Source organism: Penicillium angulare, assembly GCF_028827245.1.
Source record: "Penicillium angulare strain IBT 27051 chromosome Unknown utg000007l_segment0_segment0, whole genome shotgun sequence".
NCBI classification, from domain to species: Eukaryota; Fungi; Ascomycota; class Eurotiomycetes; order Eurotiales; family Aspergillaceae; genus Penicillium; species Penicillium angulare.
Genome location: NW_026623166.1, coordinates 2,808,589 through 2,823,750, shown reverse-complemented (window position 1 = coordinate 2,823,750; position 15,162 = coordinate 2,808,589). Strand labels below are relative to the sequence as shown.

Genomic DNA, 15,162 nt, shown 5'->3' with positions numbered 1-15,162 from the left:
CCAACCAGACATTCAGTGACAATAAAATCGGTACCTAATGCCAAGCTCAGATGCAGGTAACAGGCAGCTAACTCGCCCGAGCATTTAAAGCAAGCTGCTGTCCACCAAAAGTGGGGCAATGAGGCTGACGCCCCAAACCTCACAGCCTCCCTGATCCATACCATATCTTCTTTGCTTTTCGGACAAGGTTAGTGAAACGCTTGTTTCTCGGTTTGGCATTCTCCTATCATGTATCTACTCGACTTTCCGACCGAAATTCTGGATGCCATCGGACAACACCTCGAGTCACAAGCAGACATCAATGCCTTGCTTCAAAGTAATCGACGTCTTTACTCAATTTTGAATGCATATCTTTACTCTGTGAACGCGAAATTTTTCACAGGCTCAGCATTACTATGGGCAGTCCAGAATAATCAGCCACAGACTGCACACTACGCCTTGCGCAATGGCGTGGAGGAGCTCCTCGACTGGGACCGAGAGCCACTGCACCAGGCTGTTGAAGATGAAAACGAAGCTATGGTATTGCTGCTACTCAAGTATGGAGCTGGCGTCGATTGTAAGAGACTCGACAAGACCCCGCTGTGTATAGCGGCGAAATCAGGCCATGAAGGAATTGGAAAGCTCCTATTGCAGAACGGGGCTTATCTTGAGTCGAACAATTCCATCAGCAGTTTTTCTCGATACAACACCCCACTTCATGTCGCAGCGTATTTTGGTCAAGCTGCGATAGTCAAGTTACTTCTTGAGAATGGAGCAAATATCGAAGCAGAGGATTCCGACGGAAACACCCCTTTGTTTCACGCTTTATATAAAGGGCAGAGTGCCACGTTGTGGCTTTTGATGGATCACAATGCAAAATTCCAGGGAGACGCCGATTCCGGAAGAGCACTGGCCGAGGCAGTTCGTCTAGAAAATGCTGAAATATTCGAAGGTCTGCTTGAAAGGGGCGCCGATCCAAACGCGTATGATGGATCAGGGTTCCCTCCGTTATACAACCCGGCCATGAATGAGCGCCGCCACTTTGTGAAACGTCTCGTCGAAAGCGGTGCAGACATTGAAATAAGAGACAATGCTGGACGTACCGCGCTCAGTATTTGTTGTCTCTACAATCGTGACTTTGCTGTACAGATACTTCTTGATTGTGGAGCAGATCCGAACACGAAAGATTATCAAGGAAATACGCCCTTGCATAAGACTGCTACTCATCAAAGGGATCATATTGCTAGAATTCTGATTGGGAAAGGCGTTGATATGGACGCTGTGAATAACGATGGAGAAACGCCACTCTTTTGTGCTGTGCGAAACGCCTCAGAGCAAATGGTGCGGCTTTTACTCCAGCATGGTTGTGACCGTAACGTATCAAGATCAGATGGAACAACGCCTTTGGAGCTGGCGACTCAGAGAGATAAGACTGACGACATATTGAAGCTTTTCAAGGATGAATAGCCACAAAGGCGGATGAGGAGGGAAGTTAGATCCTATGGCTTCATGTGACTTTATCATTCAGCCTTCCTGTCTCTTTCACTTTTTCAAACTCTTTTTTGTGAGTTCCTTGAAAAGAATGCTAGAATTTCGAATAGATAATTTGAGATAATTGTGGTGTCAGAATAAAATGAAGACATATGATAGATCGTGAAGGAATTCATATATTTTGTTGTAGGCCTCAGTTTCCTAATTCGGATCAACAAGGTTTGCTATAACTCAAATCTAGATCTCTAGTGGCCAAGCAGATGATCGTTCAGTATTGGAACCCAGAATTAATACCCATCAGACGTCCCTGGTACCGCTCCGTAATTTCTCCAACCCGAACCATAATGCCCGCAGCTAAAGTTCGCACTTGATCCTGTGTGTCGACGGGAGCAGTAGAACTTGCAATACCCGACCCAGCAGGTGTATTATCAAAGACTTGAGAAGCCCACTCACGCAATTCGATGACCTTAGATGCGTACTCCGTAACTAATCGTTCTTCGCCATTTGAGCCTGAAGCTATATTCAAGTCTATGGCTGCGAGTAACAACGTCAATAATGCAGCGGTGACCGTGGGGTCCGTCGATATAGGACTTGTATGTAATGATAAAAGGAGGGAGAGCGTTTCATGTGTGAGACCTGGTAAGAAGGGGCTGTGGGGTCCGGAAGTAGAGAGTATGAGGGAGAGAGTCTGAAGGAAGAGAGTGAGAAGGTGGGGGACGGTGAATGGGTTATATGACGAAATCGATGAACTGTTTGAGAAGAAACAAACATGTTAGCTGGCGGTGTAAATTTAGAGAGCTTGAACATATTACATACGAGGAATATTGGAGCATCACGACGGTGAATCGGCTTATGAGAGGGAAGAAAAATTCCTCTGCGAGAACCTTGTAAAGGTCCTTTGTAACGTTCTTCCGCCGCTGGGCGTCGCGTTGTTGACGTTTCTTCTCAACCTCCATCCGAGATGAGAAGGTGCGCACCTTCAGCGCGTTGGGTCCTGTTATTGTATCGGCAGCATTAGCCGCCAGCGGTTGGAGAGATGTTTTTGACATTTCGTTGGTGAGTGTTGCGATGGGGGAATTTCGGTTTTCCTTAGAATCTTGCTGGAACATAGCATCCAAAGCTGGCGAAAGCCGTTTAGATGGGAACGAGGTGTCCTGCAAGGTTGGAAGGTTGAGTGACTTTGCATCTTCTTCCCCATTCCCAGCAACTTCACGGGCACCGAGGCCAAGTGCTGTAAGAACGGCAGAGCGTTGGACTTGAGATAAATCCCCGTCGAAGAAGATGGCTGTGAACCAGCGGCCCATTTTTAGGGGCTGTGAGACAATTAGGGTAATCATGCTTTGGAGCCGACATTCATGGAACTGCGGATGATTATTGTCATTTTGAAGACCAACAATTGTGAGTGCTAGCTCTTCAATTTGTTCTGCGAGCTCAGTCCCAAACCCAATTTTGCGACGGATCAGACTAGGTGCTGTCGTGATTGCGAGGTGATAGCGTTCGACGTTCTCATTGTCTCGAAGATATGTGATTAGATCACGAACGTAACTAGAGTTTGTTAGTTGAATTTAGGATCAAATAGCCATCGTACTTACACAGGTGCGGTTGGTTTATTTCGTTGAACCAAGGTTGGGTCCTCATCGTCATCATCAACATCTTCGTCAGGCTTCTCATATGGAATGAGATCTTCATCCTCTGACTCATCTTCCTCATCATCGCTGACAACCTCCACGATCTTTTGAGGGCGAGATTTCGATTTGGGCTTCTGGGTTTCTCGAGCTTGAGCAGAATTTAGATCGGCGGGGTTCAAAAGATGTTTCAAGGTCTCAAATGACCCAACTTCGTCTTTAGCTCGGACTAGACTCAGGTACCACTGAGCTTCTGCACTCTTCATCTCTTCAAGGTCAAATTTCAACGAGTTGCCGGGCTCTTCCATAAGCTCTGAGATACCCGTTCCCACAATCATGCCCATAATTCGCGCTCTATTCGAAGAAGAAGCAAGCCGATTAGAGATGGAAGACAAGAAGGCCCCAGAGTGGCCGACCTCCTTAATCTGAGACGGGTCAAGTCGGTGCAAACGGGCTGCCACCAAGAGAATGACCTGAGCATTGGCTATTTGATTTTTTAGTATTATTTTGTATGCAAGTGCAGATATAAGTGATAACGAACCATCATGTTCACGATCACTGTTGTGATTTATAGCAAATTTATCTGCAAAGTTCTCGAGACTGCGAATTAATAAAGACTTGAGAGCATCTACCAAAAGTCAGTATATATGAATATAAGGAATGATACAATGAACCGACCGTCTTTATTGTTGTAAGTTGCTATCAGAGCTCGATCGATGGTGGTTGGGAAGGTCGTTGCGAAGCGACCTTTGGTAAGCCAATTTGTGATTTCGTCTTTGAAATGTGACCGATCGCCAATAATAATCGACAACACGGCTGCAGTTGCAGACACAATCTCTGGATGCGTCTCTGGGTCACTGAGGAAGTCACATTGGCGGATGGATGGATATCTGACAGGCAAGTCCAGAATGATAAGTTGGAGGATATTCACTTGGGCTGACAACCTGAGATTGTCAAGAAGCAAGGCTAATCTTTGGTGAAAAGTCTGATCATGGAAAATTTTGACATATATTTCGGGAAGAATTGAAGCTAGATTGAAGTTAATTAGGCCAACTGGAATGTGTAGTGTCTAGGAAGCTTACAGGAATAACCCAGACTGAGGGCCCGTTCTGTTAAGGAGGCCACATGAAGCCAACCGCTTTCGCCATTGACATCGAGCTTCGAGATCATGTGAGAGATATTGGTACCAAGCCATTTAGCATATTGACGTCCATCTGCAAGCCAGTGAGTTGGAGACGATGGTACGTCACTAGCCACCGCGAGTGCTTCTGCTGCTGTAGACACAACCTTGCCGGAGGCTATAAGAGACACAACTTCATTCCACGCAACCCGTTGCTTGGCAATTTTGTCGTTCAGGGCTAGTATATCATCATATGTGCGATAAAGGAAATCTGTCGGCTCCAATAAAGTGGCAAATACCGAAAGAATGTCTGAGATAGCGGATTGATTGTTGGACCCTTGGGTTTGCTGAGACGATGCCTGAACAGATGCAATGAGAGATCGAAGTCGGGCCACTAGAGAGCCAATACCTGCAACACTGCTCAAGCAGCGTAGTAAGGCCGCCCTCGTTTTTGTATTTGATGTTGTTTTGCCATCACCCACTAGCGACGCCCAGTGGCTGGGAATGACGCTGCTTACTAAAAGTTGAAGGATTTGGGCTGATACTGGACCAGGGAGTCGAATATCAAGATCCAATGTCCTTGATTTACTGTATGGATCGAGTATAGTTAAAACGGTGGAAACTTCTTCTCGAGAGGGTTGAGATTTCAACACATCTATGATTTGATTCGCAGTCAGGTCTTGGTTAAGCTCTAGGGTGGGAGCTGTCAAGGCATGGCGAGGGCCGTTTGACTCAACCGCTGTCAAGGAATGACCCGAGGCCTGCTTCACGGTCTTAATCGCTGTAAGAAGACCATCCATAGCGGCAGATGGAACTCGTCGAGGCAGTCCTGTAAATAGGTTCATGAATTGTGGTATCGGATATCTTTTGTATGCGGGACTTGTCACGTGCCGTCTCTGCCTCATCAACCGCCGCATTGCATCCATCTCCATTCCCCTCCATCATCACAACTTTGCTCTACACGGTGCCACATTGTGAAATTCGAAAGACCTTTGAAGGTAATCTGATACTTAACACTTTTGAAATCTCCGATCACCCTGAACCGATTCGATTGTCCCAGGATATCAACTAGCTGTCCCTAGCTTCAAGCTAGTCATATCGGCGAAACACAGACGAGCCACAACTTGATAGTAGCTCACAAAGCTTATTTATCACCAAAATGGCTACTTCTGTGGCGGTACCTTTGAATGAGAAAGGGCGATGGTCAGTCTCACATTGCCACATTAGTAATTATCTACTGCCATGACCGATATCTAACAATTTGTACAGGAGCCATCTCTACAAGGTTCTATCCAAACCCGGCCCTTTCAGCGATGAGGATTGGGTACCAGGAGAAGAAACAATTAATGCATTGGAATCTTCTAAAATTCTGTAAGATCATGATACCTGGTTGTTCTATCAACTGCCGCTAATATTGAATACAGAGTGATGTTAGTGTTTATTCTCCGAATACTTTGTCTTCAAGATTGATCCAAGGACTAAAGAAAGAAATTGCAGCGGAGCTGGTGGATTGGGATGTGAAATCTTAAAAAATCTCGCGCTTTCAGGATTTAAAGACATCCATGTCATCGATATGGGTATGCCCTTCTACTCCATCTCGAAGGGATGAATACTGACAGAAGTTCGCAGATACAATCGATATCTCAAATCTTAACCGACAATTCCTGTTCCGCCAAGCTGATATCGGAAAGCCCAAAGCAGAAGTTGCTGCTGCTTTTGTAGAGAAGCGAGTCAAAGGTGTCAAAATCACTCCATACGTGGGCAAGATTCAGGATAAAGATGAGGATTACTACATGCAATTTAAGATAGTAATCTGTGGCCTTGATAGCATTGAAGCCCGCCGCTGGATCAATTCAACGCTAATCGGAATGGTCGACCTCGAAAACCCGGAGAGTCTCAAGCCATTAGTTGACGGTGGTACCGAAGGTAGGCCCCCTCCCCCAAATTGTCTCGAGATCCAGACGTTGATTGTATAAAAAGGATTCAAGGGTCAAGCCCGTGTGATTCTGCCAACTCTGTCGTCATGTATCGAATGTCAACTTGACATGCATGCTCCACGGCCTGCGGTACCCCTTTGTACTATCGCCACAATCCCTCGTCAGCCTCAACATTGCATCGAATGGGCTCACCAGATTGCCTGGCAAGAAAAGCGCAAAGATGATACTTTTGACAGCGATGATATGGAGAATATTTCGTGGGTGTACAATACCGCTCTCGAGCGAGCCCAGCAATTCCATATCCACGGCGTTACTTTCCAGATGACCCAAGGGGTGGTGAAGAATATTATTCCAGCGATTGCATCAACTAATGCTGTAATTGCAGCCTCAACGACTTCTGAGGTGTTGAAAATTGCAACCTCATGCAATCCATACCTCGAGAACTACATGATGTATGCCGGAGAGGAGGGTGTTTACACATATACCTTCGAGGCGGAGAAAAAGGCAGATTGCCCCGTGTGCGGTAATCTTGCTCGCAATATGGATGTGGATCCAAATATGACATTGGGTGATTTCATAGACAGCCTCGGCGAGAAGGCCGAAGCCCAACTGAAGAAGCCAAGCATGCGAACAGAGGAAAAAACACTCTACCAGCGATTCCCTCCACAGCTGGAGGAGCACACACGGCCAAATCTAGTACTCAAGCTTTCTGAGCTTTTAGAGAACGGCCAAGAGATTGCAGTTAGTGATCCGGCATACACTATCGACTTCCGGTTCCGGCTGCACTTCAGATAAACGGTTTGAACTTGTTCTACGACTGGCCTTCAAGGAAGAGGCTTATTTATGATGCTACAATACAACGCATGATTTCAGTCAATTATTAGAATTCAAAGACAGGGACTAGCCTTCTGTGTTCTAACAACAATGGTATCCGGACTCCGGCCTTATAAAGCCAACTTCTAGACCGAACTTTTCGTAAATGTACAGCGCACACAAATTCAAAGCAAAACATGCCAACGCCAGTCAAATGCATTTTATAAACGAGTAATGATTTCATGACACTAAGCCATCAGATCACTCAAACCCCGCTTCCACCGGGCGCATTTAAGCTTCAGAACCTTGACGGACTCAAGGAAGAGGGTATCGCTCTCAAATTGACCAGTGCTCTCCACGTTGAAGATGAAATGATCACGCACACGACCCAGTTTCACCTTACCATTGAACTCCTCATGGCGCAGACACTCGCGGCTAACGGTATCATTGAAAGCATCTTTCACGACTGCCTTCAACTCGCCTGTATGTCCCTGGTAACCACTTTCCTTAGCGGCCTCCTGTGCAGTGATTGGCTCGAGGCCGATGACGCCCTTGGGAAAGCACTTGGCGAATTTCTTTGCGTCCTCACCGATAATGGGACTCAGGATCTTGATATCTGGCAAAAGACGGTAGGAGGCGGTAGCAACAGGAGAGAACTTGGCGTGGTCGGCACCAATACCCTTGACACAGTGAAGTTCCATTTCGATCCTTTGACCGGGGCGCAGCTTGGCGATCAGAATGTCGGGGTGCACGGGGCGAATGGCACCGTCATCGACGAAAAACTCACTTTGGCGACCCACCGGGCCGAAGCTGAGGTGTTTGGCGTAGACGTGGGCATTGTGGTAAAGTTTGCGAGCGTCCGTCTCATTGTTCGCGGCGTCAAAGTTCTGGGTGCACTCTATACTGAGTTGTCCAACAACGGTATTGAAATCGGTAAGCTCAACTTCCGGAGCATCATCTCCGGGAATCTTCTGCTCCCAGCGCATCCAGTTGATTCCTTCCACAGAACCGGTAAGTGGGATGAGACCGAGACGCTGTGCAAGAACCTCGTCTTGAATAACGGAGGTGTTATCATGAACGTAGACGGTCTCGATGGCCAGGGTGGGGATTTCGTTCATCAGAATTCGGCGGAAGGCATTGGCGACAGCAGCATCCAGCCCGATGAGGGAGAATGAGGCTTCGTACCGGTCATTGCGGTGATATTCGACCTTGAAATCCTGCAGTGGGGTATTATGAGCACAGCTCCAATTCCTTCAACTAGAAGGGGGTTATGAGTTCTCAGTAACGTACTTGCTTGAATTGATCAAGGGCCCAACCGTGCGACTCCCCAGGCCAATGTCCGGGAAAATCCGTGGAAGGAATGTTAGTGACAGTCTCTGCGTTGATGCCGATGATCTAGGAATGGTTAGCCTTTTGATTCAACAAGAGCGAAAATCCATTGACGATAGTGCTTACACGGCGACGTTGCAGCTCCTCCTGCGACGGGACAAGAGGCGCCATGGTGGGTAGGGCGGGGTGAAACAGTGAAGGTTGAAGATTGAAATTTAGCAGATCGGCGATAAGAATAATTTCTTGAGGTGATTTTCTGGGCTGGTTGCCTGAGGCATGAATGGAACAGAGCTGTTTGACATATTACGAATTATTACATACAGTCTCCGCTAATTGAGTTACAATACATGTAATTTCCGGTCATCCAACCAGAACTGGGCTGATGACCCTACAGCTCACTCACGTGACTCTGCCAAAACTGGAGCGCGACTTCCATCTTCATTATTGCCAGGTTCCATTACCGCTGCAGCAGAGAGCCTCCACTTGTCCCCCTTGGATGTGCCTGGATTGAGGAGCCTATCCCGTATATTCGCCAATTGGTCTCTCTCCCCTCCCCAGTCTCCTCCATGGCCGCCTCATTCGCTCGCCTGGCGAGCAATGCGCCCAAAAGACTCTGTCTCCGCCCCTCCACTATCCTCAACACATCTGTACCTCGCTCTCGTTCCATAACCACGACCGTTTCTCGTCAACATGCCGAAGCTACCAGCTACCAGGCCACGCGGCTGATTCCGACTGACCCGACCTTCACCTCTCTAGCCAACAAGGGCTCTCCCGAGAACCCCGACGAATCTGCTGCTCCTCTCGAGTCCGAGGCAGAGGGTACAGACCGCAAGATCCGTCACTACACAGTTAACTTCGGTCCTCAGCATCCTGCTGCTCACGGTGTGTTGCGATTGATTTTGGAACTCAATGGCGAGGAAATCGTTCGCGCCGATCCCCATGTCGGTCTGCTGCACCGTGGTACCGAGAAGTTGATCGAGTACAAGACCTACATGCAAGCTTTGCCTTACTTCGACCGATTGGATTACGTATCCATGATGACCAATGAGCAGTGCTTTTCTCTGGGTGTTGAGAAGCTGCTGAACGTCGAGATTCCGGACCGTGCGAAGTGGATTCGGACTCTGTTCGGTGAGATGACTCGTATTCTGAACCATCTCATGTCTGTTCTTTCCCACGCCATGGACGTTGGCGCTTTGACTCCTTTCCTTTGGGGTTTCGAGGAGCGTGAGAAGCTCATGGTGAGTTTCAGGAGGCCCGATTTGACATCATTGAAAATGCCATATAGAAGGATATTCTTGCTAACCGAGGGTCATTATCGATTTTAGGAATTCTACGAACGTGTTTCCGGTGCCCGTCTCCACGCCGCCTATGTTCGCCCCGGTGGTGTGTCGCAGGATCTGCCTCTTGGTCTTCTGGACGACATCTACCAATGGGCTACTCAGTTCGGCGACCGTATTGACGAAACTGAGGAGCTTCTGACCGACAACCGTATCTGGAAGGCTCGTACCCAGGGTGTCGGTGTTGTTAACGCCACTGATGCGCTTAACATGAGTTTCACTGGTGTCATGCTTCGTGGATCTGGTGTTCCATGGGACATCCGTAAGTCCCAGCCTTATGACGCCTATGACCAGGTCGAATTCGACGTGCCTGTTGGTGTCAACGGTGACTGCTACGACCGTTACCTGTGCCGTATGGAGGAGTTCCGCCAGTCTCTTCGCATCATCCACCAGTGCTTGAACAAGATGCCCGCCGGCCCTGTTCGTGTGGAGGACTACAAAATCTCTCCCCCTCCCCGTGCTGCCATGAAGGAGAACATGGAAGCCCTCATTCACCACTTCCTGCTCTTCACTAAGGGTTACTCCGTGCCCCCTGGCGACACCTACTCCGCTATTGAGGCCCCTAAGGGTGAGATGGGTGTGTACCTGGTCAGTGACGGCAGTGAGCGCCCATACCGCTGCAAGATTCGTGCTCCTGGTTTTGCCCACTTGGGTGGTTTTGACCAGGTCTCTCGTGGTCACTTGCTGGCTGATGCTGTCGCCATTATCGGTAAGTTTACACAGAATCATACAGATCACTTCACAGCGAACATTGCTAACCTCTATCTTTCTTCTAGGTACCATGGATCTGGTGTTCGGCGAGGTTGACCGGTAAAGTCGCCTTTGCAATGCAATAATAAAAAAGTCCAAAACGCAAAAAAAAACGAGGAAGAAGACTGCGAAATGACCCCCTTAAACTAGACGGCATTCTGCCAATGCGGGGGGTTCAAAACCATGCAAGATTGCGCACCAGCATCCTTTATATGATGACTTTTTGGACCCCTCCAATCTAACCTAGGTGTACCAATTTTTCCCCATGTTTTCTTCTCATGGCGTTGTTCTATTATGTCCTGCCTTTCTCTTTTGTCTCCTTTCTACTCGCCTCTAACTCTCATAAGCCCTGTGTATAGTGAATCTTATTCTTCTGAGACATTGTCCATACCAGTAATTGCGTAGAGTGTAATTTTCCACATATTACCGAGATATTCCGAAATAAACCTGCAGATATTTTATAACATGCTGTCCAAATTTCATCTGTAGTTGATCAACCAGCCAATCATATTTTACCGGATATTCTACCCAGCGAAATTTTGTGGCCCGTGGTTGGTGGCGTCGCATATTTGCCCGCATAGGGGTCTGGTGGATCCCGCAATGCACCAACTTCAGGTCGACTGACAGTGCCGAATTAGAATCTGATACTGGCCACCTCCTAGGCCTTCTCGGGAGGAAAGCACCTTCAAAAAATAAGCTATTCTTCACATCTTGAAAAGGCCATGGCTTACAGGTGTAGACGCTCCTGAGAATGCCGACTTCACCTCAGAATCGAATATATAGTCGGGCCAACGATCATGCCATTGCTCGAAGAAGACGTGATGGTTGTACAGAGTGCCGCAGAAAGAAAGTCAAAGTGAGTAGTACTACTAGTATTTAACGCTGCTTGGTGGACGTTTAAGCCCCATGGAATTATTGATACACAGTCTGTATATTCAATTACCTAACATTGGATAGTGCGATCTCCAGAGGCCAGTGTGCTTGCGCTGCAAACGCTTTCCTAGACACTGTTCTTACGATTTAAACATCGTATCACAAGCACCCTCAAAATCAAGGCCCTCACAGAAAATTGAACACAAGAAAAGTTCTTCCCCTGTTCAAAATGTTGCAAAGACCCCAAGGCAATTGACTGTGGGTTTTATTCCTTCAATCCAACAACCCACCTTGAACTTATCACCATTGCTATCTTCGGATGAATCCAAATTCTTGATGCACATATTTGCTACACAAACCGCCAAAACTCTCTTTCCAGCCGCCCCAGATCTTGTGTTACAAAGAATGATCAGCTCTTCTTTGGTGACGCCACATCTTCTGCACGCTCTTCTTGCATCCGCATGCAGTCATCATGGCCGTTTAGTCAAAGATTCAAGTCCAAGGCCAATGGTCACTTGTCTAAAATATACGAATATGGCAATTTCCAGTCTACGCAAAGAGCTTTCAAATTCTGAACCAAGGCTAAGCGTTGAAATGGTTACTACAGCAATGGCATTGTGCACAAATGATGTCTGCAATGGGAACATGGAGATTTGGCGAACTCATCTCCGTGGAGTTTTGCGGTTACTGGTTGCCTTTTTGGAAGGCCACGAAATTTCATCTTCTGCAACTGAGCCTTTCATAGAGTTTCTCGTCAAATGGTTCAAAACGATGGATATTATTGCTGCTCTATCTGGGCATAATGGGCAATGCACTCACATATCTGAGGATAACACGTTGAGTAAAGTGTTGTCGTCATCCGGAGCAAATGTGGATAACATTTGTGGCTATTCTTTAAAACTAATTCCTATGATGGCTGAGATATCAAGCTTGGCCCGAAGAGGACAATCCGGATCGATTGAGAATTTTATTCTGAGCAATCCATCAGCATCCGAGATCAATCTAGAGGCAGAAATTCAGGTTCTTATTGAGAAACCCATGCAGGAATCTAGACAAGACGGCGATAGAGCCTTTGGCTTTGAACTTCAGAGTACGCATCGTGCTTTTGTTCACTCCGCCTTGCTACACCTACACCGACGGGTAAATATGCTGCCCAAGCATGACATTCGGGTCAGAGCGGATATTAGCAGTATCCTCGAGGCCGTCACTCAAATTCCACCTTTTTCGTTTGCAAACATTCTTATTCTTTGGCCTATTTTCAGCGCTGGATGCGAGACAGATATTTCTGCGGAACGGGACATTATACAGGAGCGTATGAAAAACATGCAGACTCTAGGAATGGGTAATTTTACAAGAGCTCGAGAGCTATTACTCAGGTTCTGGTCATCTGGGACTTCGTTGCCATGGGACAAGTATTTCTCACAACTGGGGCTGGAGCTTGTGCTCTTTTAGCCATTGGAGAATTGCATCAAAGAGGAGAAGATCAATTCTTAATTGCATCTTAGCTTTGCTTTGACGAATATCTAGCATACAAAACTCAATCTGCCTTATTGGATAACAGGAATTCCATCATACCCGGCATACATAAACTCCCTGAGAGCTTTCAGTCCACCCACCATGACTTGACGCTCAGGAACATATCCAATACGCACGAATCCCTTGAAGTCCTCTCCTTCCCCGAAACATTGACTTCCCGGCACAAACATCACACCGGACTTTTCCTGCAATTTTTGACAGAAAATTATCTCGTCAATTGGTTGTCCGTTCTTCATAAACTTGACGAAAGCAGTGGTTCCGGCCTGTGGCTTAACCCAGGATGCAGTCCACTTGAATTCCTCAATAAAAGCTTGGAGATCTTCGAGATTCTGCTTCGCCAGCTGAACATTCCGACTCAGCAAATTTCCTACACATGGACTAGATAGCGCATGCGTAGCAATGTTGTCATCAATCTGGCCTACCGAGATGAGTGTATAATGCCGAGTGGCCGCACAGGCCTCAATAATCTCGAGGTCCCTGGAAGCAATCCAGCCAAGTCGGATGCCGGCTAAACTGAATGCCTTGGACATTGAACCTGTTGATATCACTTTCTCGTATTGGAAATCCAATATGGAAGGAGGACTTTCGGGACTGCTAGGGTCAAGCGAATGGAAAAGAGGTCGATACACCTCGTCTGAGTGAATAATGATATTATAACTCCGTGCTATATCAACGACCCCTTGGAGAAACTTGCGACCAAGGACGGCACCAGTGGGATTTTGAGGGTTGCTTCAGGTCTTGTTAGTGTCTATCATATATTGGTGGCGATCGGTTTCAATCATACTTAAGAATGATGAGTTTTGTATCGGGTTTGATCAACGACTTGAGCTCTGTCAAGTCTAGCTGCCAACCTGTCTCCGCGGATGTTTTCCATAGACTGACCTCCGCACCCAGGGACTCGGGAACCGAGTATAGCTGTTGGTATGTTGGATAGTGGCAGATGACATGGTCACCAGGTCCAATGTTTGTATATAGCGCAAGGAAATTCGCCTGAATAGCACCATTTGTAACCAAGACGTTATTCTCAGATACATCTTTACACCCATTCATAGAGTAAAGTTTTGCAATGTTTGTTCTGAGGGCGCTCGAGCCGCGTATAGCTCCATAGACCTGTTTCTGAGAATGATTCACAATATCCGTTTGCTGCCCCGACAAGACTTCAAGGTCGTCTAGCGAGATTGATGCGCAGCATGTTTCAGCAAGGTTATGTTTAGCATCGTTCTCATAGAGATCCATCCACTGGTAACTTATTAGCGTCCAACGATTCATAAGATTTAGCATCTCATAGGGGCCATTACTTGTTCGACTGCAAACTCCTTGATTTTCACCATACTGTCTTTCGTCTCTACCCGATGTAGACTTTAAGAACGAAGAAATATGGATTGATAGAAGAAGAAAAAAGAATAGAATAGGAAGACAACGGTTTTTATAACTGATTTCTCCTCTTTCAAGGTTGGCATCCATTTTCCAAGGTTCAATGGAATGAAGCTTATCGTGAATTTGATTGGTTGGATCGCATGTATATCCCATCTTGGATATTGGCTCCACACATGATACATCATGGGTTCCCATGAGCAAGACATAAATAATGGCATTATGCCATTTTTTGGGCTTTCCTTTAAATTAAACTTGGCAAAGTTCTCAGAATCATGACTCTATGTCACTTAGAATTCTTTCAAGTTCTAGTTCAGTCATGGTGGAGCCCTGGCTCAATCCGGGCTTTGGCCGCTAACTTAGATCATTTATAACAATACCTCTTTGACAGCTCCAAAGAAGGGAGAAACTTGGTAATGCATAGAATAAACATATATGCAGGTATATACACCGGATTTTGTCTGCCAGGTGGGGCTTTCCTTTCTCGGCTGCCGCCGCTTTTATGAGGGCGCTCAGGCTCAGGCTCAGTGAGTAGATGTCAGCACAGGCTCAGGCTCAGTGATCGAATCACCCGAGTCATGTGATGCATGACTAAGGCACACTGATCGCTCAGTGACCAATCAGGGCTGCTCAGTGATCACTGAGTATTGCTCAGTGATCATTCGATACCTAATCACCCCTTGATGCTCCACATCCAATCAGCGTTTGTTCCCTCGTATGGCTTTAGCTATTCCAAAATCGGTATGGCCTAATGGGCCATCTATTCTGTGACAACTAGCGTGCTGATGTTTGTAAGCCGAATATTCCCGTTTAAAAATATACAGCTTTTCTGCCCACCGTATCAGAAATGAGGCTGTGTAAATTTCTTTTGTTCGCTTTATCTGTTTACTCTCATGACGTGGCCAAAGCCAGTAATGTCTCTATCATGCCTGACGTCGGGGTTGGAGTCTGTCGGATATAAAAACTGGCTCCGATTCCCCTTCATCGTTTCATGAATT

The 15,162-nt window shown here is 46.8% G+C and overlaps 7 protein-coding genes across 7 annotated transcripts; 4 read left to right on the top strand and 3 right to left on the bottom strand.

The window, feature by feature from the left end:
• Positions 1 to 228: 228 nt before the first annotated feature.
• On the top strand, positions 229 to 1,446 carry N7478_010319 (uncharacterized protein; the record flags this gene model as incomplete). Its single annotated transcript, XM_056926533.1, has 1 exon — positions 229 to 1,446. One exon carries the CDS (start codon positions 229 to 231, stop codon positions 1,444 to 1,446), a length of 1,218 nt encoding a protein of 405 aa, XP_056775903.1.
• Positions 1,447 to 1,738: 292 nt separating this feature from the next.
• N7478_010318 (telomere length regulation TEL2 family protein) lies at positions 1,739 to 5,060 on the bottom strand (the record flags this gene model as incomplete). Its single annotated transcript, XM_056926532.1, has 6 exons — positions 1,739 to 2,219; positions 2,287 to 3,015; positions 3,063 to 3,579; positions 3,637 to 3,723; positions 3,774 to 4,124; positions 4,178 to 5,060. 6 exons carry the CDS (start codon positions 5,058 to 5,060, stop codon positions 1,739 to 1,741), a joined length of 3,048 nt encoding a protein of 1,015 aa, XP_056775902.1.
• A 314-nt stretch (positions 5,061 to 5,374) lies between these two features.
• Positions 5,375 to 6,947, top strand: N7478_010317 (NEDD8-activating protein UBA3; the record flags this gene model as incomplete). The annotated part of the gene is made up of 6 exons (XM_056926531.1): positions 5,375 to 5,418; positions 5,485 to 5,586; positions 5,640 to 5,645; positions 5,713 to 5,792; positions 5,845 to 6,141; positions 6,196 to 6,947. 6 exons carry the CDS (start codon positions 5,375 to 5,377, stop codon positions 6,945 to 6,947), a joined length of 1,281 nt encoding a protein of 426 aa, XP_056775901.1.
• Positions 6,948 to 7,213: 266 nt separating this feature from the next.
• N7478_010316 (DNA-directed RNA polymerase core subunit RPC40) lies at positions 7,214 to 8,465 on the bottom strand (the record flags this gene model as incomplete). The annotated part of the gene is made up of 3 exons (XM_056926530.1): positions 7,214 to 8,182; positions 8,256 to 8,360; positions 8,421 to 8,465. 3 exons carry the CDS (start codon positions 8,463 to 8,465, stop codon positions 7,214 to 7,216), a joined length of 1,119 nt encoding a protein of 372 aa, XP_056775900.1.
• Positions 8,466 to 8,860: 395 nt separating this feature from the next.
• On the top strand, positions 8,861 to 10,445 carry N7478_010315 (uncharacterized protein; the record flags this gene model as incomplete). The annotated part of the gene is made up of 3 exons (XM_056926529.1): positions 8,861 to 9,532; positions 9,620 to 10,340; positions 10,408 to 10,445. 3 exons carry the CDS (start codon positions 8,861 to 8,863, stop codon positions 10,443 to 10,445), a joined length of 1,431 nt encoding a protein of 476 aa, XP_056775899.1.
• Positions 10,446 to 11,788: 1,343 nt separating this feature from the next.
• N7478_010314 (transcription factor domain-containing protein) lies at positions 11,789 to 12,706 on the top strand (the record flags this gene model as incomplete). The annotated part of the gene is made up of 1 exon (XM_056926528.1): positions 11,789 to 12,706. One exon carries the CDS (start codon positions 11,789 to 11,791, stop codon positions 12,704 to 12,706), a length of 918 nt encoding a protein of 305 aa, XP_056775898.1.
• Positions 12,707 to 12,801: 95 nt separating this feature from the next.
• On the bottom strand, positions 12,802 to 14,121 carry N7478_010313 (putative aminotransferase; the record flags this gene model as incomplete). The annotated part of the gene is made up of 3 exons (XM_056926527.1): positions 12,802 to 13,519; positions 13,575 to 14,029; positions 14,089 to 14,121. The coding sequence occupies 3 exons, from the start codon at positions 14,119 to 14,121 to the stop codon at positions 12,802 to 12,804; spliced, it is 1,206 nt and encodes a 401-aa protein (XP_056775897.1).
• Between the last annotated feature and the right edge of the window lie 1,041 nt (positions 14,122 to 15,162).